Genomic DNA, 27,637 nt, shown 5'->3' with positions numbered 1-27,637 from the left:
TGAGAGAGAATTGTTGCCTCCTGCACATCCCTCACAACGGATCGAGCCCGCAACCCGGGCATGTGCCCCGACCAGGAATTGAACTGTGACCTCCAGGTTTATAGGTTGATGCATAACCACTGAGCCACATCAGCCAGGATTATTAGTTGATGTGTCCAGCATACCTTATGGTCCTGAAGTCCACATCCCATTTATCTCCCACCTCCTTTCCCTTCAAAAAAGCACCATCCACCTGGCCATTGCTTGTTTTTTTTGTTTTTTTGTTTTTTTTTTTCCAAAACACCATTTTAATAAGGAAACAACAGAAATAGAAGATTATTCTCTGGCTGGAGGCCAGACTGCATATGATACATTACATATACAAAGCGGCCTATAACCGGCTCCTGGGCCTCTCTGAGCCCCTGCTCCATGCCAAATTCCTCGATCCTTAGACTTCTCCGCCTCTCCAGAATATGCCTGCCCACTCCCCTTATCCCAAAACAGTAGCCAGGAGGGGAGTCTGGCAAATGGTTGGAGTTAGAGGAGGGATTAGTGGGAAAGGGGATGTTTTAATAGCCAGACTGGCATCAAGAGGAGGTCTTTCTCTCCTCAGCGTAGGGGAGCAGGGGGACTTCCTGCTTTGGTGTGGAGCATGAGTACCTAGGGAACCCCAGCCTTAGCTTGGGTAAGGTCTCTAAACCCCTCACGATCCCCTAGAATTGTTGCCTCCACTGGGAAGGGACAAGAGCAGAACTGTCCATTCCCGGAGCCTTAGAGAAGGACTAGAGGCTTTCTCATGGGCCAGGACCACCCAGAGGTCACTATTGAGAGCAGTTTTGGCCGCTGGTGATGGCCCTGTGAGGAGCACCCTGGCGCGCTTTCTGCCATCATGACGTTAACCCTGCTGCACAGAGCTATCTGCCAGCGCTGGATGGTGGTCCCATGGAGAACGGCGCTTGCATTCTGCCTCTGAATTCCAGGCTCGAGGTGCAGGGCGTGAAGGAGGGTCAGGAGAAATGCTGGTTCTTGATGCAAATGCTCCAGCTGTGTTCTGCCCAGAGGCAGATGCCCCCCGACTTGGACCCAAGGAAGGGTCCTAAGCGGGCAGTGGAACCAAGAAAATAGGACCTGGTGGGCATTGCAGGTGGGGAAGGGCACCACTTCTCGAGAGATTAGTGGTGTCTCTTCCCGGGTGGTATGTACAGGAGGTGGAGGGACAGCAGGAAGCTGGGAGCTCCGCTGCTGGGCTGTGATGCAGGGCTGAGCTGGCTTCCCCCACCTAGATGGATACTTCATATTCTCTCATCTCCTGCAAAGGAAAGAGACTGCTGGGAGTTGGAAACTTGCGTAAAGTTTGCCAGCCCGTAATCCACCTTCCCAAGGAAAAGGAAAAGAGCAAGAGGACTTGATAGGGCCCTCAGGGGTACCTGCCCAAGGGAGCATAGCATGGGGTGCTGGGTAGGGTGTCAAGGCTGGCCTGGGTACTTACTCCAGTCTCGTAGGTTGGATTGTCAAATGCTGACTCCACGGTGATCCGGTCATAGGCGCGGGGTCGTGTTCCGGGCAGCTGCCTGGGGCTTTTCCCCTGGAGCCTGTGGGACAGAGTAGCCTGTGAGTAGAGAGCGAGGCAGGAGTGAGCAGGTGTGCAGGGTAGGAAGGGAAGCCGGCCTCACCTGGAGAAGTAGAGGTATACACCTCCCACCAAGAGCGCCACTGCCACCAGTGGCAGGAAGATGGCAGCTGCAATGTGGGCAGCATCCAGGGTGCTGGAGGCAGCAGGTGCCTTGGCAACTGAAAGCACAGAGGGTGGGGTTGGGGCAGAGGTCCCAGTCACTGAGAGCCCACAGCCCCTCACCTCTGCCCAGGGAAACCCAGCCAGCAGCTCCTCCCGGCTGGCTGGGGGCAGGAAGGAGCTGCTAGTCCCAGACCTCTCTCTTTATCAATCCACCCTCCTTGGGGAACCCAATGGCCTGGGATCTATGAGAACCAGCGGAAGAGACTACTTCCCTGGCCCTCCAGCGTGGGGGCTCACCATCCAGGCTGCGGCCGCTGTAGAACCCATCCAGAGAGGCTGGAACAAGAGGGGAGGGCCAAGGGCAGCGGTTGAGTCCAACAGGCCTAACCACTAAGGCAGGGGGTGGGCTGATCATGGGGAGGTTTTGTCCATGAAGAGCCCACCCCAGCATTTGTCTTGGTGTCGCCAGGTCAGGAAAATTGGGCAGAGACTGGGGAGACCAAGGGGAATATGAAGAGAGTGTGGGCAGTGGGTTCTGGTTCTCAACATTTGACCTCTTTGCCAGAGCAGCCCTATGAGCCAGGCAGAGGTTTTAGGGGGGCAGACGACTCACCAGCCCTGCAGATGGGTGGGGGGTCACTCCAATGTGAGGGGTTCCCGGGTACACACTTGATGCTGGCCTGGCCCTTCAGCACATAGCCGGGGGCACACGAGAAGTGGACAGTAGCCCCCGCTGGGTGTAGCCGCTTTTCAGGACTGCAGGCACCATTCTCGGGGGCACTGAGGCTATGGCATGGCTTGAGCTGTTCCACTGCAAAGCAGGCGGAGCCTAGTGAGGGTGCCACACCCCTCAGGCAGCATCTTTTTTCTCCTATCAGAGGCTTCCCCTCCTACCCATTTGACACTTACGGAGACATTTGGGGGCCCGGTCGCTCCACTTGGGGCTGCTGGCTTGGCGGTCATGGCAGGTGAGGATGGCACTACCCGTCAGCACAAAACCCTGGTCACAGATATACTGCACCGTGGCTCCCACGGGGAACTTGGGGCTAGATATGAGGCGTCGGCTGTGCTCCACATCCCCAGGGTCATGGCAGGAAGTTACTATGGGTGTGTGGGGGGAGGGTGATGGGGAGGAAGTAGCTCAAGTAGAACTCAACAAAAGCCAGTCCTCCCTGGCGTTGTGCCAGGCAGCCAACATCTTCATGCCAGGGTGCTTTACCTTCTAGTTATCTGTCACCACCATTTTGCTGGTGTATCCCTACCTCTGTCCCTTTCCAATCCATGAGAGTCAACAGACACTGATTGGTGGAATTTAATTAACAAGCTGATGAACAGAGTGGATCCAGAGATATGGAAGCATGGAACAGAGTGAGGAATCTCGGAGGGAAGGCGGGGGAGATGATCAAGCAAAGAATTTGTATGCATATACTAGGTCTATGCATAACCCATGGACACAGACAATAGGGTGGTGAAGGCCTGGAGTGGGGGGTGGGGTGGGTTGGAAGCAGTCAATGGGGGGAAAAAGGGGACATATATAATACTTCCAACAATAAAGATTAAAACAACAACAAACAAACACTGATTGGCCAGCTACCAGGAACAAAATACTTGGAGTACTTGGTAGATAACTATGGAAAGGTTTGTCCCATTTCCCAGATGAGGAAACCGAGGCTATGAAAGGTGGAAGAACTTCAAGGACACCAGCTAGTAACAGTTGGAGTGTGGTTCATAGTCCAAGAGAGAGGCTTGTAGGTTGCATTGGGGAGGGGCACATGGGGAACAGGTACACTCACCCCTCTGGCAGGAGGGCAGGTCTTCACTCCAGGTTAGGTCCCACTGGCACATAAGGGTACTGGATCCCACCACCTGGTAGCCAGGGTAGCACTGGTAAGTGACGACAGTGCCATGCACCAGCTCAGGCTGTGACGGGCTCTTCCAGCCATTGGGGATCTCAGGCAGCTCTGGACACGTGTCATTGCGGGGCACCTCTAGGGGCACAGGGGCAAAAGATGTAGACCCTCAGCCAGCACCAGAGTAACTGTGCTAGCCTCCCCTCTCCTGAGGACACTCGGCTCCTGCCAGTTTGGCCTGGGCCTGGCCTGGGCCGGCTCAGTGATTCTCCCCACTCCAAAGTGTCCCTCCTTACTCGTCCCTGACATGACTGTCTCCTTGATTCCTGGTTTATCATCTAGGCTTTGGCCTTAGCTCCAAATACATGTTGGCCAGTTTCTCGGTCCTGAGAGATGGGCCAGGTAAAGTGGGGGAAATTGTCACTTCTAGTGAAGATGACCAGAAAGGTATAATAGAATACTTTTCCTTAGTTCCCTACTTTTGTTACGAAGTTCTGCCTGCTGCCCACCAAATCCCTCTTGCTGCGACAGAAGGTCCCTTTCTCCCCCTGGGCTCTGGTGGAAGATGGAGAACAAGGCTAGCTTCAGGTGATGCCCCGAGTGTTTTGAGCTTTCCCTTGTCAGGCTCCTCATCACCCTGGCCTCTCCGACTTGCATGTTTTGGGGTCTGCATTCTAGCATCCCTTCTCCCTCAGGCACAGGGTGGGGCAGGGGCAAACTCACCAAAGAAGTGGATGACAAAGCCCTGCTGGTAGCCCAGCACCGAGGTCCCAGGGTCTGACTGGAACTGGATGGTGACATCGGCCATGGAGGTAAAGAGCTTGAAGTGGCCTCGGGGCCCAGAATACTGGCCCAGAACCCGGGCTGTCAGGTCATCCCCATCATAGAAGGTAAGTACATCACCGGGGCCTATGCGCAGCCTATGGAGGAGGACTGTCAGGGAGGGTGGGTCTGGGGACCCCAGGATGGGCTGGGCAAGAGATGTCTCCATGGCTTAGGAGCTGGCTTGGCCGAGCCCAGTGGGCACTTACACTCGGACGTCCAGCATGATGCGCTTGTCCTCCTCCACGTGCACGCCCCAGATGCAGTCTTGCCCACGGCCATAGGGCTCCGGCCAGTTGGGGGAGAGCACCACGCCGGCTGAGTCTGTGATCTCCCCGCTGCACACAGCTGGAAGGCAGGGGAGGCCCGGGAGGCACGTCCCCTCCGCATTCCCCCCAGTGCCATGTCCTGGAGCTGCCATCTGCCCCCAGGAGTGCCTATCCATTGCTGGGAGTCCCCACCTTTTCCTCGGGGAAGCTTGCATGACACGTCACTGGGACCCTGCGGCCCCAGGTTCTGTGGCTGCTCCCTGGTGCCCACCCTGCTCCCTGCCCTTGGCAGGCCCACCTCTGCTTGTGCCTACTGACCTCGGCAGGCGGGCTCTGTCTCATTCCACTGAGGGTCATGGGGGTCAACACACTCAATGATGATGGAGCCTTGCTCTAGGGTATAGCCAGGGTCGCAGCTGAACTCCACGGTGGTACCCACAGGGTAGGAGGGTGCACTGCTGCTGAAGTTGCCGTATTTGACAAAGGGCTCATAGCAATGGCCCTGCTGGAAGGCTGTAAACCACAGGGCCGGGCTCAGCCTTCACTGGGTCAAACGGGGCAAATGTCCTCCTAGTTCCCTTTCTAGGGCTTTCCTCATCCTGACTACAAATGTCTCTCCTGGGCTTGGAGCAGGGGGCAGGAGCAGCCCAGAGCACCCATCCCTATTATGCTCAGGAGGCTGCCGTGATCACTGTTATATTTCTAGCACCTAATTTTGTGCTTAGTACATAGAAGGCACTCCATACATGTTTTGAATGAATGCATGCATGCATGAGTGGTTCTAGAATGTCTCTTGTAGCAATTCTCCTCCCCTAAGAATTGGGCCTTTTTGTGCTCTTCAAATTCTAGAGAATTCATTCACTTGGACCAGAGGGCCTGGGTCCAGGCAGGGGTCTCCTGCTGATGGGGTAGGAATCCTGGACTTGAAGGAAGGAATGGAGAGAGAAGGCCTTGCTGCCAGGTGAGCAAGGGCTGAGTTGGAAGGAGTGATGAGGGCCTGGAGGGGGAGGGTATGAGAGAAGAGACCCTAGGCCCAAGCCCCCGCTCTAGCCCCTCACCCCTGGGTAGGCCCCGACAGGCTCACCCTCATAGCGCAGGGCCATGCCTGCAGCTGCCCCGCTGCTGTCAGTGCTGAGCTCCACAAAGAAGTATCGGCCAGAGCTGAGCAGGCCCTCGATGGGCAGGTACTCCACCTCATAGGAATCATACACGGGCGGGGCCTCCACGTTGTCCCCATTGCGGATGATGAGCCTGGATCAGCAGAGTGGCAGCTGTGTGTCTGGTTGCTGCCCCGGGTGCGGTGTGACCCATGCTTGTGTGCTGTCCCTCCAGAAGGGTATTGCCAAGCCAGGTGCTCCCCTCCCACCAGGACAGGCCCTCACCTGTCGTCGTCCTCTGCCAGGGAAACCTTCTCAAAGTGCAAGTGCAGGCGCTGGCTCTCGGGAGCCTCCAGCAGCCAGTGGCAGGTGAGGTTGTTGCTGTAGTTGCCCGGGAAGCCAGGGGAGACAATGCGGCCGGTGGTGGCGTTGCGGATCACTCCGCCGCAGGCAGCTGGGAGACACGGCCGGAACTGTGGGCAGGGCCCCCTGGCTGGAGCCCAGGCAGCCTACCAAGCCTTCCGGCTTTTCCCAGCTCTGTGCCCTGTGCAGGGGGCAGTGGGGATCTTTGCCCTCATGGTGCTGAAGATCAACCCTTTGCCCCTGTAACCCTGCAGCTCCAGGCAGCCTGGACTCCAGAATCTGCCTCCTCACCGTTCACCTCTGGGACTACTCATATGCGACTCCCCTGAGTGTGGTAGCTCTGCCATGGCCTGGCTGTGTGGCCCTGGAGGAGTCACTTTCCTTCTCTGCTGACTCCTCCGGGAGGCCTTCCCTGACTGCCCCCCAGGTGGACTTTATTAAAGCCTCTTACCCAGGCTCCAATCTTCTTGGGTGTATCTACTACTTCTACCTCATGCCACTTGCTAAAACCAGTTACTGTTTGGATATGTCCCTTAACTAGGATCCCCTGGGGTGGGGGCCAGTCTTCTTAGGCTAGGCACAGATTGGTGTTCAGTATTTGTTGAATCAAATGATTGAATCAACGTAAAAGGGGGGTAGGACTAGATCAGGGATGACAAACATGGTGTACATGCCAGTCACCTCCAAATTCTGTGCCCCGAGTAGACAGGACTAGTCAGGTGATGGCCTCGAACACTCTGAAATAGCATCACTGCCACTGTCATTCCCGGGCTGACCCTTGAGGGCCTTCCCAGCACTGCCTCCTCTGGCCTGGGATGGTCCTCTTTCCCGAGGAGAGGCTGAGCAGCTCACTTGTCCCCATCACTAAGGACGGCTCAGTCCGTTGGCCTTAGACTCCCAGCTGCTAAGTGGGGCCAGTGACGCGGTCTCAGGTGAGAGGAGTGTGGCTGGTTCAGGCAGCACTTTCCTTTCCCAGACAGAGAGCTTCGGACCCTATCAGCTCACAGGGGCCCCGCTGCCAAGACACAGCGCCTTTGTCTCTAAATGTTCAAGACAGCAGAATGTTTTCCCCGAATAAACCTCGTGCGGACGGGGGTTGTGGTGAGTTTCTTCTCCGCTTCTCTGCAGAGAGGGCAAAGCTACCGTTGGCTTGTTCTCAGAACAGAATGCCCTCAAATCTGATGGTGCCCTGTCCTGCACTTACATTCCTCCGTGGTTCCCTGCGACCCCCGGACAGAGTCCAAGCTAAGATGGCATTCAGCCCTGTATGAACCTGATTCTGGACTTGGCCTCAGCCTCTGCTTATTTCCCCCTTCTTTAGGCCCAGCTCACCGAGTCCTCACCGTAGCACGCGGCTTCGTGCCTCCACACCTCTGCACGTGCCGTCCCAGGAATCCACTCCACCTCCCTGGGCTGACATTCTTGTAACCCTTCCAAGTCATCTCCTTGGGAAGCTTTCTTTGACTCCTTCCTCATTTTGGAGCAGCCTGCCCTCTCCCCCCCCCGCCCCCCCGCGCCCCCCGTGGGTCCCCCTTGCACTCTGACTTTGTCCCCTCCCAGCCGTGTCTGCCCTGAACGTGCCGAGCTGCTTGCTGGTCTCACTAGACAGCCCATGCGTGGCTCATTCACCTCTGCTTGTGCCTGGCACCCAGGAAGAGTGTATAGAATGAAATAAGGTTCAAAAGCCCAAGCTAAAAGAAAGGAGAAAAGCCCAAACCGCCTTTCATATTGCAAACTAAACACTCCATCCTTTTCCTGCCAGCTGAACTTGGGAGTCTCCTTCCACTCTCGCCCTTTCTCTCCTCCCTGTCTCTGGAACCTCTTCCCTCCTCTTCATTTCCAAAGTCACTAAGTTCAAACCCGCTTGCCTGGCTGGCCTCCCAGCCTCTGGACTCCACCTGATTGGCTTTCCTGGGGAATCGTTCTGAGCGCCTCTTGCCTCCTCTCCAAAACTTACACAGCTCCCACCCCAGTAATTTGGCTGATATTCAAGGCCCTCCCTCTGTCTTCTTCACAAGTCTCAGGCCTCAAATACTCCCTTACCTCTCCTCTGTGTCACTGTCCACTGAAATGTCAAACCTTCAGTGCCACTTCCTCCAGGAAGCCTTGTGAATGCCCAGCTAAGAATAACCGCTTTCTCTCCTCCCAGGTCACTTATGTCTCTTCATTGGTACTTTTTACTTCCTGCTGTGAAAGCTGATGACTCACGTGCTTTCTTCTTCCCCCATTTCCTGGAAGGGTGGGCCCTTTGAGGGCACAGTCCCTGTTTAATTCAGCTCTATATACCTGTGGTGCCTGTATATAGTAGGTGCTCACTAAGTGTGGGTTGGATGAATGCCACTAACACGTGAAACCATTTTCGGGCTTCCTTATGGAGAACCTGTGAAGGGACTACATAGTAACAGAAAACAAAGATGAGCCCCCCTTCTTACTCCCCCGTTCAGCACGGAGTCCCCTGGGGCCACTCACCAATGCAGATAGGCTCCTGGGAATCCCAGAAGGGTTGAGTGGCATTGAGACAGGTAAGGAGCCTGGAACCCTTCAGCTGGTAGCCAGTGGCACAATGGAAGCGGGCACTGCCTCCTGGATGGAGGCTAGTGACAGTCACAGCTCCATAAGCTGGACGTCGGGGAAAGTGGCAGCTCAGGAGATAGGCTGCAGAGAAAGAATGGGTGACATTGTGTGTGTGTGTGTGTGTGTTGGTGCTGAGGGGGTTGTTGGGTCATAGCCAGGGCAAAAGGGGTCGGCCCCAGCCTGCCTGGTGGTGTCACTTGGGGCCAGAGGAGGCATCAGGAGTTCCCGAAAAGAGACTGATCCCTTCCCCAGCAGCCTGGGCTCCGTGGCTTGGGTTGTGGTCCAAGGTTTCGAACTTTTAGGCAGGTTCCTTGACCTTTCTTTGTCACAGTTTCCTCATTTGTTAGATGAGGTTAAAGCCCACCTACAGGGTTATTGTGAGAATAAATGGGGGTAGTGTTTTATTCAGCGTGGTATCCCTGGAATCCAGCTGATCGTACATCTTCAAAAAATATTTCTGAAAGACTTGAAGGTGTGAAAGCACTTGAAACAGCGAAAAGCCTAAACTAATGTATTTATATTATTTTTCCCATAGGGGACAAATATGAATTGGGGCAGGAAAGATTGAAGCCAGACAGTAAAAACTTTCCCAATGTTCATTGAGAAATGCTAAAAAGCTCGATGGCAAGGTAGTGCACTTTTTATAAAACAGGATGGGCAAGGATGGGGAGGTAAGACATGCCTTCAAGGAAGCTGAGGGCGGGACAAGTTGCCCTAGGAAACTTGGTAGCTTTTAGATTTGTCATACCAAATACAACCAAATGGTGGCAGCAAATCCTACAAAACAGCCTGGCCAATTCCAACTCGGGGCCAAGCTGGGGTGGTAGCTAAAATGGGGGTCAGGGCTTGGGTCTGAGGAGTGGAGGAAGATCTGGAGGGGTCAAGGAGAGAGGCTGAAAGAAAAGCCTTGGGCTACAGAGTCTGAAGACCCCTGAGGACCAGGGGGAGGGATGAGGACTGACCACTCCTGGGTCTTGGGATGGGAGGGTGACCCCTACTGATGGCACCAGGTGGATGGAAAGAGGGGCTCAGGCAGGGACTCTGCGAGCCTCCGTGGGCCTTTGTGTGAATGGCAAAAGGAGGTGCCTCTGGGCTGACCAGGGTCCAGAATCAAGTTGAGTGATTTTTTTCACCTGTTCTGGCCTTAGGTCTTGAAAGGGGGAGGATGATACCTACTCTTCCCTCTCTCACAGGGTTCTTTTAAAAAATATGTTTTTATTGATTTCAGAGAGGAAGAGAGAGGGAGAGAGAGATAGAAACATCAATGATGAGGGAGAATCATTGATCAGCTGTCTCCTGCATACCCCATACTGGGGATCGAGCCCACAACCTGGGCATATGCTCTGACCAGGAATCAAACCCTGACCTCTTGGTTTACAGGTCGATGCGTAACCACTGAGCCATGCTGGCTGGGCTCTCACAGGGTTCTTAAGAGAATGGCCAATGAATGGTTACTTGTGATTGGCAGACAGTACAGGGCAGGGCTTAGGAAGTGGGCTCTGGGGTCAGATGGCCTGGATTTGAACATAGGCTCCGCACTTGCTGTGCCACCTTGGGCAAGTTACCTAACTTCTCTGTGCCCATTTCCTTGTTTATCCATCCATTTAGAGGATTACATACAATGTTGTTACATGAGAAGTTAAATGAGAGGACAGATGGGCAGTGCCTGGCACAGAACAAATACTGAACACACCAGCCTGCTGTTGTTTGTAATCTTGATTAATAAAAACACCTCACATTGGAATTCACCTTCTAGCTTCTAAAATGTCTTCATACTCTTCTTACTTGATGTCTACAACATGTTTAGGAGGAAGGCAGGCAAGGTAGGGTTATTAATTCATTTTCAGCTGAGGGAAATGAAGGTTTAGAGAGACTGAGGGACTTGCCCTGATCACACGGCCAATAAGGGGTAGAGTGGGCCCTTGAAGCTCCTGGCCATAGAGCCCACTTGCTTTGCGTCTCCCCTGTCCCACCTGCTTCCCCAGGTGAAGTAGAGACCTGGGCTTAGGAGTCAGGGAAACCTGAGAGTAATAGGCAAGGCTGACCTGAGTGGCTGTTCAGGGCAGCCACTCACAATGATCGGGGAAGACACTCTCGGCCAGGGTGGGATGGGGAAAAGGGTGTGGGGCACTTTACCCAGAGTGGAGAGCGTGGTACTCAGGGAGTTCCAGGCCATGAGCCAATGTCATGCTCATCACTTACATCGTCTCTGTGAGTTCTTGTCACAGCTCTGGGAAGGGAGGTCCCCCTGCTCCACAGATTAGGAAATTGAGCTGGGATGAGGTAAGAGCAGGATGCTGGGGGCAGATGACAAAGCCCCCAGACTTCACAGTGGGTAAAGTGCCACTTTGCAGGACGAGCTTCCTCCTGTTGCCATGACGACTGTTCCCGGAGTGCCTTCACCACTGCAATCTGTTGAGCTATTTTCTCCCTGGTGTCTGTTTCTGGAGCCAAGTCCAGTGCCAGGAATGCTCAGGAGGGAGGAGGGGGGTGCCTGGCAGGGCTCCCTGCCTCCTCACCCTGCCTGAGGCTGTGGGAGGGGAGTTGGGACTTGGTTCTGCAGTTGAGGCCTTTGTGGGGCCCCATCTTTGTGATCTCCTATATTATCTTGGACAGGTCTGGCAGGAGTGTTGGTACTGGGTCCCTTACCTCCTCTGCTGGCACCTTCTTTCTCCAGCCCAGGGAGACACGTGTGTGAGCACATGCTCTTCCTGTTCCCATCTCTGGGATCAGGGCTAATTACAGCCTATAATTAGGGGAATTACACTCATTAGGGAAAGAGCTGATCATTGACAAAAACTGGGCTGAGGAGGGAGGGCTTCTGGGAGCTGAGAAGGAGGCAGCACTGGGCTAGCTCTCCTGGCCCCTCCATAGCGTTTGTTCCCGTGTCAGGGCCTCCAACTTGCTGCCTTTCAGCCACCTTTGTCTGGCCCAACAGAGAGGAGGTCCGGGTTTTTGTGCAAAGGAATTTGCAGCAAGAGAGAAGGTTACCATGGCGTGAAATTATGCCTGCTGTTTAGGAGGATTGATGAGCCATTAGGGAGGCTGACTGGGCTGCCTAGATGCTCACCCTTTCCTTAGCTGGCCCCTTGCCTCTGCCAAGCCCCCGGCCCGCCCCACCACCAAACCCCTGCTGCCACGCCAGACTGCTCCCCCAGTTTGGGTGGTGAGCTCCGGAAGGGGTGAGTGCTCCTCAGGTGGGTTCCAAGCATCTGCATCTTCAGAGGAGTGCCTGCCCTCCTCCCTAGGCTGCGGCCCCCCACAGGGCCGCGGAAGTGGTCCATGACAATTCAAAGCAATCCTGTAACTGTTCACACCAATTATTTCCCCATTAGCATTCCCCAATCTGAACCAGTTATCCTGCTGCAGCAGTGCAAGAGATCAAGAAGACTTCGCCTGGAGGAGGGGGCGCCAGGAGGGATGCTGATGGGAAGGGGTACAGTTCCAAGCCCCTTCTCCCTTTCCCATCCTGCTAGCTCTTTAATACGAGTTTCTGGTTTCTTCATGGAGCATGTGCTAAGCACTGGACATGCACCATTTTGTTTAATCCTTATCATGACTTTGTGGAGTGTTTTGGTCTCATCTTGCAGCAGAGGAAAAGGAAAGTTAAAGAGGTCAAGTGACCTGTCCAAGGTCAATAGCCAGTAGGGAAGAGATTCAAACACAGATCTGCCTGGTCTGTGATTTTATCATTACACTAGAGGCCCAGTGCATGAATTCGTGCACTGGGCCAGTGGGGGGGGTGCGAGGGGGGAAGGGAGGGGCTGAGGGCGATTGGCTGGCAGGCTCTGCCCCCTATTGGGGTGGGGGGGCCTGATTGGAGGAGGGGCTGGCCAGGGGGAGGGGCCGTGGGTGGTAGCCTCCTGCCTTGCCCCTGATCAGAGTGGGGAAGGGGCATCAGGGGCAGGGCTTGTGTGGGGGAGGGGCCACGGGGGGTTGGCAGGCTGGCCCTGGCCCCTATCTGGCTGGTTTGCTGGCTGCAGTGGGCGTCATAGCTACTGGTCATTCTGGTTGCTCCAGCTTTCCAGTCGCTAGCTTTTTATATATATAGATAATGCCACTTCCCTATTTCCTGAGGTGTTCTGAGCTGATTGGGGTATGGGCCAGGGCTAGGGTGGGTTATGCAGTTCAGGAGGGCCAGGCTAGTAGCTAAGCACCTCCACATGGTCACTGAACTTGACCCCTTTGCATTTTGGGAAAGGTTATAATGTTATTGCCTTTCTAAGTATCTGCCTCCCCAGAGATTTTTAACTCCTTGAGGTCAAGGACTTGGCTGGTTCATCTTGATATTGCCAGTGTCCAGCACAGGCTTGGCAAAGAGTAGATGCCTACGAAAAGTATACTGAATGAATTAATAAGTGAATGAGTGGCAGTAGGCACATCTGGGGGTTACCCAGTCCTGTGTCAGTCTCCCTTCCAGACCAGTTCTCTGCAGGTGGAGGAGGGAAGGTTCTGGAAGTCTCAGATGTGCAATACTCACCTCCGGTTGTATACAGCTTCACCAGGCGCCTGTGCTGTAAGTTACTAGCCTCTCCCTGTTCCCCGTGCCCCCATGCCGTAATAGCACCAGAGACCCCAGGAAGGCAGCCAGTCTGGGCTGGTTCTTCCTCTGCTGCCTGGGCCTACCTTGGTAGTGGAAATGGAATGTGCCAGGCCCTGCAGGTGGTGGGAGGCTCTGGAACCTCAGGGCTGCTTGGTGGGTGGGGCTTCGGATGACTTGGCCCCTCAGCAGGAAAGACTGGTTGGCCAGGGGCAGCGGGTCAGGTCCCCCCAAGCCCTCCACAGTCACCGTCTCCCCTTCCCGCAGGCTGATGTTCCGGACCTGCCGGTGGAATAGACAGCAAAGCAGAGCGGTCAGGCTTTGTCCTGCTGAGTCCTACTGCCTTTAGGTTCCTGCAGGCCCGGGGCCTGGCCAGTCCTCAATGTCCCTTGGGCACTGGCACCCCCAGGCCATGAGCTAGGCACTTGAGTGCAGGAGGAGGTCATTTTACCTTCCCAGTAATCTTGTGAGATAGGACCTGAAGTTCAAAGATAGTCAGTAAATTATCCAAGGGCACACAGAGATTATTAGCAGAATTAAGATTTGTAAGCATATTTGTCTCAAAGCTTTTCAAGTACACCCGCTGCTTCCTGTCCTTTCACTTCTCTGGGCTCAGTCTTCTCATCTGTAAAGTGGGGATGGAGTAGGTATATTGAACTAGATGGTGTCTGAAAGCCTGGCCAGCATTGTGAGGTCTTATTTTGATTTTAAATTGATTTGAGGGCGGGGGAAGGGGGATATTTGCTGTTTCACTCATTTATGCATTCATTGGTTGATTCTTGAATGTACCCAGACAGGGGATTGAACCAGCAGCCTTGGCATATCAGGATGGCGCTCTAACCAACTGAGCTACCTAGCCAGGGCAGCGTTGTGAAGTCTTAACCATCAGATCCACGTGCTCAGCTTCCCCTAGACTTCCTCTATTAGGTGCCTCACAGGCACCCTGCATCTAGTCTGTATCATACTGAGCCACCCTCTTCCCCCAGGCAGCTGTTCCCCTGGCTCCCCATCTCAGGGGATGACCTCCCCATCCACCTGCGTGCCCAAGTCAGAAACTGGCATCTTGCCTCCTCCCTCATCTCCCACATCCAATCAGTCATTCAGTCCTGTCAGGTGGGTCCAAATCTGTTCCCTACCCTTCGTCCCCACTGCCACTTCCCTGGTACCTCACTGTTATTCTCACCTAGATCATGGCAGCATCCTCCTGGCCAGCCTCCCTGTCTGCAGGGCTTAACCCACTCCACCCTCCACATCAGTATCTCCGAACTACAGCCAGTTCAGTCTCATCCTGTTGCTGATCATGGTGTTTCTTTTTCTTTTTTAATATATTTTATTGATTTTCCACAGAGAGGAAGGGAGAGAGATAGAGAGTCAGAAACATCGATGAGAGAGAAACATCGATCAGCTGCCTCCTGCACATCCCCCACTGGGGACGTGCCCGAAACCCAGGTACATGCCCTTGACCGGAATCGAACCTGGGACCTTTCAGTCCGCAGGCCGACGCTCTATCCACTGAGCCAAACCGGTTTCGGCTGATCATGGTGTTTCTGTGTTTAAATCCTCTGGTGGCTCTCTGCTGAGCCCACAAAGTCCATGGTATCTGGTTCAGACTTCTTGCTGTGGCCCTCAAGCCCTGCCCAACTTGGCCCCTGCTGACTGCTGGCTTTATACCATGAGCCTCCCCATGCCGCAACCATTCTATTCTCTCTTCAATTCTCAGTAATCTCTTTTTCCAATCCTTCGCTCTGGCTGTCACAGGCCCCTCTGCCACCACCCCAGTCCTCAGGTCCTTAATCCCTGGAGCATCCTTCTAGGCTCCATGCCTCCATTCAGTCAAACAAACATTGACCAGCAACAGCCTCTACCCAGAGGGGAAGTAGCAGTGTGGCCTGCTACAAGGAGCACTGGATTGGGAGCCCAGAAATCTGGGACCTCATCCTAACCATGCCATCTTGGACAAATATGCTGACCATTTGAGCTTCAGTTCCCTCATCTTCTAAAATGGCCTTTGCTACTCAAATGTGGTCCAGCAGCATCAGCATTACCTGGGAGCTTGTAAGAAATGCAGAATCTTAGACCCACCTCTGATCTACTAAATCATACTCTGCATTTTTTTTTTTATATTTTAGTGATTTTTTTACAGAGAAGAAGGGAGAGGGATAGAGAGTTAGAAACATCGATAAGAGAGAAACATCGATCTGCTGCCTCCTGCACACCCCCTACTGGGGATGTGCCCGCAACCAAGGTACATGCCCTTGACCGGAATCGAACCCGGGACCCTTCAGTCCGCAGGCCGACGCTCCATCCACTGAGCCAAACCAGCTAGGGCCATACTCTGCATTTTAACGAGATCCCCAGGTGATTCAGAAACACTGATCTACATGATCTCCAGGCTCCCTGCCATGTTGCTCTGAGGCAGGGCCTTCAAGGGTTAACCACGTGGGCTAGTTAAGTGGCATCCAGTGAGTCACCAAGCCTCCCCCCTCAGTCTTACCTTCCAAATATTCCAGTTGCTTTCTCCTCTCATCCCTTTGTAACTGTCTTGGCTCAGATCTCCCCTATTGTTTCTCACCTAGAGAATGGCCTTCACACCTCCCATCCCCAACGCATCTGCCAGGTCTCAGCTGTCTCAGATCAGATCATGTCTCTCTCCCACCCAAACCCTGTTGGTGACTTCAGATTGCACAGAGCACCAGGTCTAAACTTGCCAGCTCGCAGTTGGCCCCAGCGGCTTTGCCAGCCTCACGTACCTGCACTGCAGCCGCAGGCTTTGCCTCACGCCCGCCCTCTGGGTATTTGCCTGTGCAGGACCCTGCCCAGGGAATGCTTTCCTCTCTTCCTTTCAGATCTCAGGGCCATCATCCTCTGCCTCCCCAGCCAGGCCAGTCAGTTCCGTTGCTTTGGGCTCTCCCCACCTGTCCTCTCCCCAGGGTGGCATTTGGGGTCACCACTCCTTCTTCACTGGCATTCTCAGTCAAGATGTGCGGAGAGAGGGAGTGTGTGGGTTGCTGGTGGTGCCGTCCTCCCCAGGTTCCTGTGAACTGAGAAGCCACAGGAGGCTGAACACAGCCATATCCAAGGAGACGGCCCTACTAGGCTCTGGGCCCCTCGGACTGTGGGCACTGAGAACAGATGTGCCCTGAGGACGCCCCTGACTGGGAGAAAAGACCTGGTGGGTCTTTGGGGCGGAAGAGAATGCCAAGAGAGGGTGCTGGGCAGAAACGCCTCCTCCGCCAGGAGCTCTCCACCATGGCACATTTGGGTGGAGGCTGCCTGACCATCTGCTGGTGACATTGCTCAGGGAATTCCTGCCGCAGGCGGAGGCTGGATGAGGCCCCTTCAAACTTGGAGATTTTGTGATTCTAGAGTTGGGCAAACAAGACTCACACACGTGGAATCTGTAATTATCGAGAGATGCCAGGCAGCATATAATTCTGCCTTAAGTGGCACCGAATGCGTGCAGCAGGAACCCTCGGGGGAAGTGGAGGTGTTGCCGGCAGAGGGAAAGCCGCACAGAGCAGGTGGGTCTGAGAGCACGTGGTGGTGGTGGGGGTTGCGGGGGGCGGGGGACGGTGGACTGGAAGGAGGAGGGACTGGAAAGAGGAGGAGGAAGGGAGGACATCTCTACTGGGAAATTACTCAGGAAGCGAAGGCAGAGAAGTAGAAATGAATTAGCATTTTTTTCTAGTTCCCTTAAACACCCTTTTGACCTCTAGCTTCCAGCTCCTGACCCTGCTGCTTTGCTAGCAGCAACAGCATCATTGCAACAACAATAATTACCATTTCCAGAGCACCCATAACATGCCAAGCCTTGTACTATTTATGGATATTATTTCAGCCTCACCACAGTTGTATCAGGTAGGTGGTAAAATCTCCATAAGTAAACAGAGAGGCTAAGGAACTTGCAAAAGGTCACACACAAGTGTTGAGTAGCAAAGTCTTGCTTTGCTGGAGGCAAAAGGCAGCTCCTTTCCTCCCAACCTCGTGGGGCTGTCACCCGCAGATAGACTCCCAGACATCTTTATTCGCAGGCCCCAGGCCTGCCAGGCACAGCAGGGAGTTGGAACTTGGCCTGACTTGGCTTTTTGCAAGATGTTGAGATTTATGTTCCCACCAGCCATCCTTCCCCCCAGAAGCCTGTCAAGCTGGGAAAGCTGGGAGCTGAGGCCTCCGGCTCCCTCTGGTCTGGGGAAGGCAATGCCCCCTTAAGCTGGCCTGGCTCCTAGCCCCGCGTGGTGGTGACGGTTGTGATGAGTGCATGGAATTGAGAGGGCCCGGGTTCCCTGGGGATCACATCCACAAGGCACCCTGCTCTTGGCCAGATTCTGTCTGGTCCCTCAGGCTTCCGACACCTACTTGCAGGCCTGCTGCAGTAGCTGGAATGTAATTCATCGCTTGTTTGAGGGCCAGGCCTGACAGAAGCCAGCCAGGGCTGGGTGTTGGACAAGGATGGTGATGAAGTCTTGATGCAATTTGCCGGCACCTGAAGAACTTGGGAGACAGATTGAAATGTCAGTTCTGCTCATGAGAACTGTCTTCTCACACCTCTAGCCAGTGACAAGAGCGGAGCTGGGGGTCAAGCAGGGGGAAGAGAGAAGCAGAGGGAGATGAGGACAATTCCCATAGGACTCCAGACTGTCTAACACTGACCAGAGGGTCAGTTCAAGGAAGAAAATATAGCCACTTTGAGGGGACTGGCTCTTTCCTGGATGGGAGGTCGGGAGGACGCAGGTTGCCCTTTGCCATCCCCCAGACCATCAGCCTGACCGCCCTGTCTGTCCCCATAGAAGCTGCCAGTCGGGTCTCCAGAACAGGCCCTAATGGTGTGACAGCGCCACAAGTCTTTGCACACAATTGCCCCAGTACAACCCTGCACAGGTGGATGAGCTCAAGGATGACTTGTGTGTGAGCCCCATTCCTAGCACCTGAGCCTCACACCCCCTGCAACTGACCACAGTCCCTGCCCCATTACACTCTCCTGGCCACCGACACACACCTGTGTCCTCTGACATAGGCCCACTTGCACGCACACAGCTCCCTCAAACACATGGCCCGGCACAAGTGCGTCCTCACATCTGTACGCTCCCTCAGGTTCACGTGCTCTTTCATGCCAATAGTAGTATAATCACAATCTCCCCCATGAGTTCAAAAGTTCGTTCACACCCATTATCCTTTCCGATCTCACAAAACCTCCATAAGGGAAGCGGGACAAGCTGTGTTTACTTCAACTCCATAGCAGAGGGAAATGTGTAATCAGAGAAGTGAGACCTCCTCTTTGGGTCACACAGTAATTCCCAGGCAAAACCAGGACTCCAGGCCAGTGCTCCTGATTCCTGGTCCAGGGCTTTGTCTTTAGGCACAGCATCCCAGCCCCTCCCCCAAACTGGGAGAATTCCAGGTGGGTGTCCTACAGGATCAGGCAGGGCTGGGCTGAGAGAAGGGGTCAGAGGTGGAGCCCCCCCACCTCCCTTACTGTCCCCACCTGAACTCCATCTTTGGAAATGCCACCCCCAGGCCAATCTCCTGGGCTAATGGAAGGACAGGGGCTCTTGAGTCCTGGGATCAATCCAGGCTCCATCACTGAGAAGTTGAAAGGTCCTTGGGGAAGTCCCATGACTTCTCTGAACCCCAGTCTCATCAGTGAAATAGGATAATCCTGCCACTTCCTGGGGTTGTAAGGGTTAAGTTGGATCCTGCCTGTGCGGGGCTCAGCACAGAGTGGGCGGAGCATTCACAGGCCTCTTCCCCTTCTGGAGGAGACCTGCGCCCCCCTCTGGTAAAGCCATGCCCTTGGCCATGATGATAGCTGGCTGTGGACTCACCCCACCCGCAGGCCTGCCAGGGCTCTGCCTGGGAAGCACTGTGCCTGGGAGCCACCCTCTCCCTGCCCAGGTTCTGCAGCTGCTGGGAAGCAGGGTCAGGGGCCTGAGGTGCCACTGCCCAGTATGGCCCAGGAGGGAGCTTTCTGAACCAAGGAAAGGAGGCAGACTCAGAGTGACTAGCTGGGAGGGGCCTTCTGTTTCAACCTCCTTTTACAGAGAGGGAAACTGAGGTCCAGAGAAGGTCAGGGGCTGAGCCCAGTCACCAAGACGGGCTGCAGAGCTAGGTAGGACTGGAAATTCAGTCCCAGTTCTGGAGCCTGCAGCAGCCTCTGTGCTCTGTCTGAACGGATGCTCTTTCATAAACGCTTATGGGGTAGGGTCTGCTTTAAGGATGGGGAGAGGGGCCTAAACCTATGGAGCTATAGCTGCCTGTACCCCACTGGCCCCCCTCAAATGAACCTTTCAGGAGCCAGAAATCTCACCTCTTGATATGGCAGGGAACTAGGTGCTTTGGCTATTTAACTGGCAGCTGGCCTGGCATGAGAGAAGTGTGTTCCAATGGGGCCACCTGGGGCACTAGGGCAGGGACAGTGGGCAGCTGTGCCCAGGCTCCAGATGGTATAGGGAGCAACCAAGCCAGGATGGAGGCTGGCAGTGGGGAGGCTCTTGGAATGCCAAGCACAGTCAGAGGCATGTGCCAGGCCCAGAAAGACCTGGAGCCCCCAGGGGGAGACTGGCTGCTTGGAGGGGATGGGACCTATAAAGCCATCATAAAAGGGCTTCTCTGGATCTCTCAGGAAAGAGCCTAGCCCAGTGCCTGAACCCCCGCTGAAGCGGGCAAGACTTCTCTGGGCTGGCCTCCTTGCTGTGGGCGGCTCAGACTCCTGGCCTTAGCAAGCACAGATATCTGCAGTGCCCTGAAGGGAGGTGTGGGGCAGGGCATGAAGCAGGGTATGAGGGGCTGTGGTCCAAAGCTGGGCTGTCAGGGATTCTGGAACCCCGGAGGCTATTCCTCATGAGAAGGACATTGAAAGGGTCTTGCCCAGGGCCCCAGACTTTAGCCAAGGTTGCGGTCACATGGCAGGGGCTAGCATGATGTGAGGCTGACCTGCACAGGGGTGGGATTTGTGGGTCCTTAGGATGCTCCTTTCTTCCCCTGGTTCCTCCCAACTCCCTTACCCAGATTCCATCCCTTTTGCTTATCCCTAGCCATCCTCGTGCATTCATGCAGGGCAGACAGGGGCTAACCCACAATGGGCAGAAGCCACAGACTTCCCCCAAGCCGGAAGGAGCAATGGGCTGTCTTCTAGGCCTTCTGGCTGCCTCACCCATCCCACCTCCAATGCCCAGCATGGCCTTGCCCAGCATGGCCTCGCCCAGCTGCCAGCCCTGGCCGGGCAGAGTGGCCCTGCTCAGGCCTAGCCTCTGGCAGGAGTATAATCCAGAAGCTCTTAAGCCTGCTCCTATGCAATAAAGTCACCGGTGCAAAACTGCTCAGCAGCCTTCAAGGGCCAGTGTACCACATCCACTACTTTCCAATCCAGGCTTGGCTGCTGGCCTCTCTCCTTCAGGTCTCAGAGCAGGTATTGTCACCCACAGAAAGCCTTCTCTGTCCCCCCAGACTGGCAGAGTGTGCCCCAGCCTGGAATTCCCACAGTTCCCTGTGCTTCCCACTCCATTCCCAACGGCACTGAGCATTCTGTGGTCATTGTTTATGGCTTCTGTCTCCTCCGCTGGCTGTGAAGAGCTATGTTCCCAGCACCTCGCACAGAGCCGGGCACCTAGTAATCGCTCAAGTTATATTTGTGGAACAAATTCATTCATAAAAACACACATTAGTTAATGATTAACTGAATGACCTTGGGCAATTCCATTTTTTTGCCGGCCTTGGTTTTTCCACCTAGCTATCTGGTTTTGGTATATGCAGTGTCAGTAATTCTCCAGGTCCCCAAGTGGCCTGTGTAGCCAGGAGGCCCGGGTAGGAGTAGAGATTGCCTGAACTGGCCCTGAAAGAACAACTTTTTATTTCTTTTTAAATCCTCACCCAAGGATATTTTTTCCATTGATTTCTTTTTCTTTCTTTTTTTTTTTTTGAGAGAGAGAGGAAGAGAGGGCAGGAGGAAGGGAAGGGGAGAGAGAGAAACATCGATGTGAGAGAGACCCATAGATTGGTTGCCTCCTACACATGCCCCAGCCAGAGCCAAAGGATCAAACCTTCAACCCAGGTATGTGCCCTTGACTGGGAATTGATATCGTGTCCTTTCGGTGCACAGGCCAATGCTCTAACCCCTGAGCTCACCGGCCAGGGCAGGAACAACTTTAAATCCTGCTTTAGCCTGGATGATTCTGTCCCTTCCCCTCCAACCCTCCCTGCCTTGGCCTCAGACTCTGTCTCCGGCCATCAATGCTCTCTCCTTGGTGGCGAGGCGGAGGGTGGGGCCAGCATTTGCCTCCACATCTCCTGACGGCAATCCAGGGCTGTGGCAGGTCTTCCTCTCAAGGTTGCCTGGTAACGGCTTTTGCATTTTGATGAAAAAAATGTGGCGGCAGCAAACAACAGACACTGGGCTTACATGAGAGGCTGGGCATCTAGGGTGGGGCTGGTGCCTGGGCCAGGGCTGGGGCAGGCAGAGCCAACATCTTGGTCCTTTGTGGAGAGTACCAGGACTGAGCCCAGCCTGGCCCAGTGGGCTTCAGTGGGGATGGTAGGCTTCGGGGGCTGGTAGAGCCAGCCTAGGCCTGCAGGGGGGCACCCAGCCTGGCATCAGCTCCTCCTACCCCCTTCCCCACACCTGCAACTGGTGCCTTCCACCTGGTGAGCCACAGCCAGTGCCACCTCTCATTAGGTGATGATTTTACATTAATTACCTTAATTAAGCGGCACTGAGTGCTAATGGCTTGGGGGATGGTGGCTTTTCCTAATTACCCTCCCAGTCAGCCCAGAGTGAGGGGCACAGTGTTTTGCGGAGCAGGAGCAAACAGTTACAGAAAGAAGGGGAGGGCCCAGCCGGTGTGGCTCAGTGGTTGCATGTCGACCCATGAACCAGGAGGTCACAGTTCGATTCCAGTCAGGGCACATGCCTGGGTTGTGGGCTCCATCCCCAGTAGGGGCTATGCAGGAGGCAGCCGATAGTTGATTCTCTCTCATCATTGATGCTTCTCTCTCTCTTTCCCTTTCCCCTTTTCTCTCTGAAATCAATAAAAAATATTTTTTAAAAAAAGAAAGAAAGAAAGAAGGGAAGGGGCCCACCAGTGGTGGGAGATGGTCCCTCCTCCACAGGGCCTGTCTCATAGACCTGGGCCCGACATCCCCAGGGGAGGGCTGGGGTGCTACCCCAGGACAGGTGTAGCTGACTTTAGGCCCGTATCTAAGGGCTTTGGAGTAGACGGGGAGGTGGCTGGAAGTGGGGAACAGGTAGTGCTGCCCCCTTCCCTGACTGCCTTCCTGACTGCCTTCAACAGTCACCTCCTTCCTTCCTTCATGCGTTCAACTGCCCATTCATTCAGTTAGTCTGTGGAGAACCCATTCTGGGCCCCTTACTCCAAGGCACTGCCCAAGGCACGCACAGCCTAGCTGGGGAGATGGACAGCTGTAAACAGATAGGTAGAAGGCAGAGTAATAAGACATAGAATGGGGGATGCCCCAGGCTTTGGGGATCAGGAGAGAATTCCCAGAGAAAGTGATGCCAGGCTTGAGTCCTAAGGGAGGGAATAGTAGGATGGCTCTCCCAGGCAGAGGGACCAGCACATACAATTGGGGCTTGAGGGGGCAGCGGGCTTGGCCCATTCAGTTAGCTGCAAGCTGTTTGTGCAAAGGGGGAGTAGAGAACAAGGGAGGAAGTGGTTCAGGATGGGCCCAGAGGACTGGCCTTGATTCTGAGGCACCTGGGAGGTGTGGGGGTAGGATTAATTTCGTTTGGAAAAAGTGACCGCAGTGTAGGTGAAGGAGGGATAGCGAGGACAAGCGTGAGTGGGGTGACCAGTGAGGCGGTCACCACATCATCTCGGGGAGGGATGATGGAGGCTGGAGCATGTAGTGGTTGTGGGATGGAGGGGCCCTGGAGGTTGTGGGGAGTGTCATGGTGATAGGACTTAGGTGTGAGTTGATGGGACTGAGGGAAGAGGGAGAGGAAAGGGCCAAGTTGACCTCATGTTGCCCCAGGGATGCCATCCACATTGCACTGTAGTTGCCCTAGTCCCGGTTTCTGACCAGGGGTCAGTCTCTGAGGAAAGAGTGGGGTGTAAGCAGGTTGAAGGAACAAAAAGGAAGAGCTGGGTTTGGGGCATGTGGAGGTCAAGGAGCTTTTGGCACATTCATAAAGACCTGCAGGCTCAGGTTTTGGGATTAAGAGAGAGTTTGGGGTTTATAAGGGATGAGATGGTCTGAGGAGGTGGGAGCAAGAGGCTGGGACTGTAGGTCTGACTCCCTCACCAACTGGTCACCCCTCTGATTGTGTGGCCATGACTGTCTTCCCCACTTCTGCATCCCAGGAGCCAGCACAGGGCCTGACCCAGAGGAGCTGCTCAGGGAGTATTTGCTGAAGGAATGAGTGAGTGAATAAATGAGTGAATGGCCAAGTAGCCTGTGCTCTCTCTACTCAGTTACACAGATTCAGACACCCAACCCCCTGTCCACTGAGGCAAGAGCCCCTTCCTCAGGTTCTCCTGAGCCCCTGATCAAACCCCTGTGGGAAGAGGAGGGGCACACCACAGCCCCTCTTAGCCTAGGACACCGCTGAGGGGAGCAGTAGCCTCTTTGCTCACTGGTCCAGAACCCAACCATGTTTTAGGCCAATTGCCTAGCCTTGGCCTGAGGAGCCCCACCTCCAGCTGATGCCCTTGAGCATCCCCCCCTTTCTCCCACAGCAGGTATCTTTCTGGAAAGATAACACACTAGCCCTAGCTTTGCCCCTGCCCAATCCAGGTCACTCACCTTAATTTCCACACCGTAGCCAGGGTAGACAGAGATGTAGTAGAAACAGTCCAGGCCGACATCATGGGGTGAACTGGGGGCCGAAGGGGAGTCCAGAGAGCCCTCTGGGCCTGAGAAATTCCAGCTACAAGGGCCTGAGAGGCAGGAGGAGACACAAGGCTAAGCCCAGCCCTGGAGAAATGGGTCCAGCCAAGGCTGATGTGTGTGTGTGTGTGTGTGTGTGTGTGTGTGTGTGTGTGGCCCACCTCTTGGGATGTCTATTCTCCTATTGAAAGAAGGGGACCACTTACTCTTGAGCACTTTTTGTGTACAATCTTATCTCAGTTCTCACAATGGCTCAATGAGGGAGGTATTCTTATTGCCATTTTACAAATGAGGCTCAGAGAGGTTAAAGTTCCAAGGGCCTGGTGTAGTTGCTTCCAATCAGGATTTGAACCCAGGTCTATCTGGTTCCAATCTGCATGCCTCCTGCATCCTGGCCCTTGGTACTGAAGGGCAAGGCCAACTGGCACAGTGATGGAGAGAGGAACTTAGGGCCCCACAGCTCCCCCATATCCAGATCTGCAAGCCAGCAAAGAGCTGACCTGGTGGTTGGACTGTGGTGATGGTGGTGGTGATGATGGTGGTGGTGGTGGTGGTCTCCTCATCATCCCCTGAAGCCGTGGAGGTGGCGATGGTCCCCTCAATCCCAAGCCCTGTGGTCCGGGACATGACCTCTGGAGCCCATGGCCTGCCCATGTCTCCAGGACCCTCTTGGGTTGGAGTCCATGCTCTGCTAGGGGGTGTAGTACCCAGCTTCTCCCCTGGGCCTGTGGTGGGCACTGCCATGCTGGGCCCGGGAGGCAGGGGAGCTGTGACATGAAGCTCAGGGGGCTCTGACTCCAGGCTCCAGGGTCCTTCCCTGGACGGGGGCTGAGTGGGTGCTGCAGCTATGGCCGGAGTAGGGCTGGTGAAGACGGGGCGGCTGTCCTGGTTGGCCAGGCGGGGAAGGGGACTTGGGGTCTGTGGCGTAGGTGGATCAGGCTGAAAAGGCAGTGCCGGCCTCAGCTCTTCGCCTGTCTCCAGCCCCTCTTGTAGGAACTCCTCGAGCAGTGGGTGGTGGTTGAGCAGCTTCAGGGTGGGGGCGGTTGTGACGAAGTGGATGCCTCGTTCTGGCTGCTCAGGTGTGGGGGCTACCGTCCGCTCCCCATCCGTCTCCTCGATGCCTGGGGCCTGACCTTCCGCCATGGTTGGGGCCTCTGAGGAGAGTCCTGAAATAACAATGGATGATCAGAGGTGTGCCCCCTGCCCCGGGGAGAGCAGCATCACACTCAGTCCAGGCAGTAGGAGATTCATCCTGTGGAGTGCGCTCACCACTGAGAATCACGGAACTGCCGAATTTCAGAGCTGGACATGAGATGATATCACTGTTAGGTCGGAGAGAGCCCAGGGTCGGATACATGCAGACATATGACAAGATAATGGACTTCCCCTGGAATTTCTCACAGATCAACGTGCCAGACACAGATACCAGCTTCTTCTCCCTGAATCCACGTACCCCCACACAGATACGGACTTCTTCTGAATACCCCCGCCCATCCCCTGTGGCAGAGAATTCCTCAGCTCATGTCCCCGCCCCTCACCCAACTGCAGTATAAAAAAGCGCCCCCCTCCCTGTTGGCGTGAATCCACGTGCCCTGTCCTGGGGGTACGTGGGTCTCCCGGGGACGCAGAATAAACCTTTTCCTTTCCTTTTCTGATTCACTGGACTCTATTTCTTGCGCCGCCTCCTGAGCCACCTAACCTAACAATCAAGTACTTCAAAAATGGCACATGAGCCGTGGCTGGTTCGGCTCAGTGGATAGAGCATCAGCCTGCGGACTGAAAGGTCCCGGGTTCGATTCCGGTCAAGGGCATGTACCTTGGTTGTGGGCACATCCCCAGTGGGAAGTGTGCGGGAGGCAGCTGGTCGATGTTTCTCTCTCATCGATGTTTCTAACTCTATCTCTCTCCCTTCCACTCTGTAAAAAATCAATAAAATATATTAAAAAGAAAAAAAGGAATGGCACATGAGCTATCCTCTCCCCTCCAGCACTAGAAGTGGACATTACTATCTATTATTGCACCATTCCCTGTTCTGTTCTCAGATTCAGTCTCAGACTCCTTCTCAATGCAGCACTCCAGGCAGCCATGCTTAATTCCTCAGACCGATGACAAATAAATATTTGCCATGCCTAATGTAGCTCACAGGCTTATTGGACTGATGAGCAAACAGCCAAAGAAAGGAGGCGACTTGCTCAAACTCTATGACCAGTCGGTTGACCTGAGAGGATACCCTTAGCAAGAGTGCCATCGCCCACCACAGTGACTGTTCTGCCTGAGATAACAGTTCATTTTTGTTCTCAGTGAAGCTGCTGGTCACTAGTCTCAGTAAATCGTCATATATTTGGAATTTTATTTTAGACCAGAGGCCCGATGCAAGAAATTTGTGTAAGAGTAGGCCCTCGCAGCCGCGGGCTGACTGCCTCGGTCCCTCCCTCGCAGCTGAGGTGGCTGCAGCCACGACTTGGTCCGGAAGGCCATCGGGTCTAATTAGCATATTATACTTTTATTATTATAGATTCCATCATGTGTTTCATTGTCTCATTGTCCCATTTCTCTCACTTCTCAGTCATGTCTTTTCTCTCTCTCCCTATATATCTACCTGCATATCTCTATCTCTATCTATTTCTCTATCTATCTATCTATCTATCTATCTATCTATCTATCTATCTATCTATCTATCATCTATAATTTGCCAGCTCTGAGAAAGCTGGGAGGAAATTTTGATTCTAACATCTCTCAAAATGGCTGCAAGAAGACTTGAAGGGAAACAGCCAGGGCGAGACAGTTTGCAAGGAGAAGGTTGGCTCCTCTGCGTGTCTGGTGGTGGGTGTCATTCCACAGGCTCACACCCACCCCATGGATTGGCAGGCGTGAGGAAGTGGCAGATGGCTTACATTCTGTTCAGGAGACTATGGCAGCTCTGATGTGTCAGACAAATGAGAGCAGGGAGGAAATTGGGGTGAGGAAGGTGGGTACAGGTCAGAGGGCTCTCCATTCCTCTGGGTTTTGATGCCTTAAACCCCCGAGAAACCAAGAACAACTCCTATCTCCCGAGACGCCCACGAAAGCAGCCCATCTGTGCCTTGGCATTCTGCGCCAGACACTGGCAACACAGTGCCCAAACTAGATGTCCGGCCAGGCCCAGACCCCCTGGAGCAGATGGTTGCCAGGGCCCTGTGTCTTTCATCTGAGTAGGGATGGAAGGTCTAGGCAGTGCCCTGCCAGGACTGTTTTTACCTCCCCCCACAGATGTCACATGGTCGTTGCCAGGTGAGCTGAGACTGATCTCAATGTGGCACAAGGAAGAGAAGCCTTTCCTGGGGGCTCCAGGATTGCCCCTCCCAGGATTGCCCAATAAAAGACATGGCCTATGGCTCCCAGGATAGGTACTCGTGGGATTCTTCCCTGGGAGAGTGCAAAGATCCTCTTTCTCAGGAAGGGTCCGTAGTGGGCACAGCTCCTCCTGCTGGCTGCCAGGTGGGTGCTGGGCAATGGAGCAGAGCTAATGGGCACCTCCCGTCACTGTCGATTGCACTGATTGTGTTATCTGGGGGCACTGAGCACTTGGT

General features: G+C 54.4%; 1 protein-coding gene across 4 annotated transcripts in view; it reads right to left on the bottom strand.

The window, feature by feature from the left end:
* Positions 1 to 222: 222 nt before the first annotated feature.
* Positions 223 to 27,637, bottom strand: part of SEZ6 (seizure related 6 homolog) — a gene marked incomplete at both ends in the record, with an annotated part of 45,761 nt that continues 18,346 nt past the window's right edge. The window contains 16 exons of one of the 4 annotated variants that reach the window (XM_081110542.1): positions 223 to 1,304; positions 1,469 to 1,571; positions 1,653 to 1,770; positions 2,012 to 2,050; positions 2,328 to 2,525; positions 2,624 to 2,815; positions 3,508 to 3,702; positions 4,288 to 4,484; positions 4,596 to 4,734; positions 4,974 to 5,168; positions 5,740 to 5,906; positions 6,038 to 6,206; positions 8,585 to 8,770; positions 13,316 to 13,511; positions 23,985 to 24,118; positions 24,569 to 25,234. In XM_081110542.1, coding sequence (XP_080966668.1) covers positions 1,272 to 1,304; positions 1,469 to 1,571; positions 1,653 to 1,770; positions 2,012 to 2,050; positions 2,328 to 2,525; positions 2,624 to 2,815; positions 3,508 to 3,702; positions 4,288 to 4,484; positions 4,596 to 4,734; positions 4,974 to 5,168; positions 5,740 to 5,906; positions 6,038 to 6,206; positions 8,585 to 8,770; positions 13,316 to 13,511; positions 23,985 to 24,118; positions 24,569 to 25,234 — 2,927 coding nt within the window. Of the gene's footprint in view, positions 1,305 to 1,396; positions 1,572 to 1,652; positions 1,771 to 2,011; positions 2,051 to 2,327; positions 2,526 to 2,623; positions 2,816 to 3,507; positions 3,703 to 4,287; positions 4,485 to 4,595; positions 4,735 to 4,973; positions 5,169 to 5,739; positions 5,907 to 6,037; positions 6,207 to 8,584; positions 8,771 to 13,315; positions 13,512 to 23,984; positions 24,119 to 24,568; positions 25,235 to 27,637 lie in introns of those variants that run through there. The other 3 variants (XM_081110543.1, XM_081110544.1, XM_081110541.1) reach the window with 3 other exon arrangements.

This window comes from Myotis nattereri (assembly GCF_964212035.1).
Source record: "Myotis nattereri genome assembly, chromosome: 16".
In the NCBI taxonomy this organism is placed as follows: Eukaryota; Metazoa; Chordata; class Mammalia; order Chiroptera; family Vespertilionidae; genus Myotis; species Myotis nattereri.
This window is presented reverse-complemented; position numbering and strand designations above follow the sequence as displayed.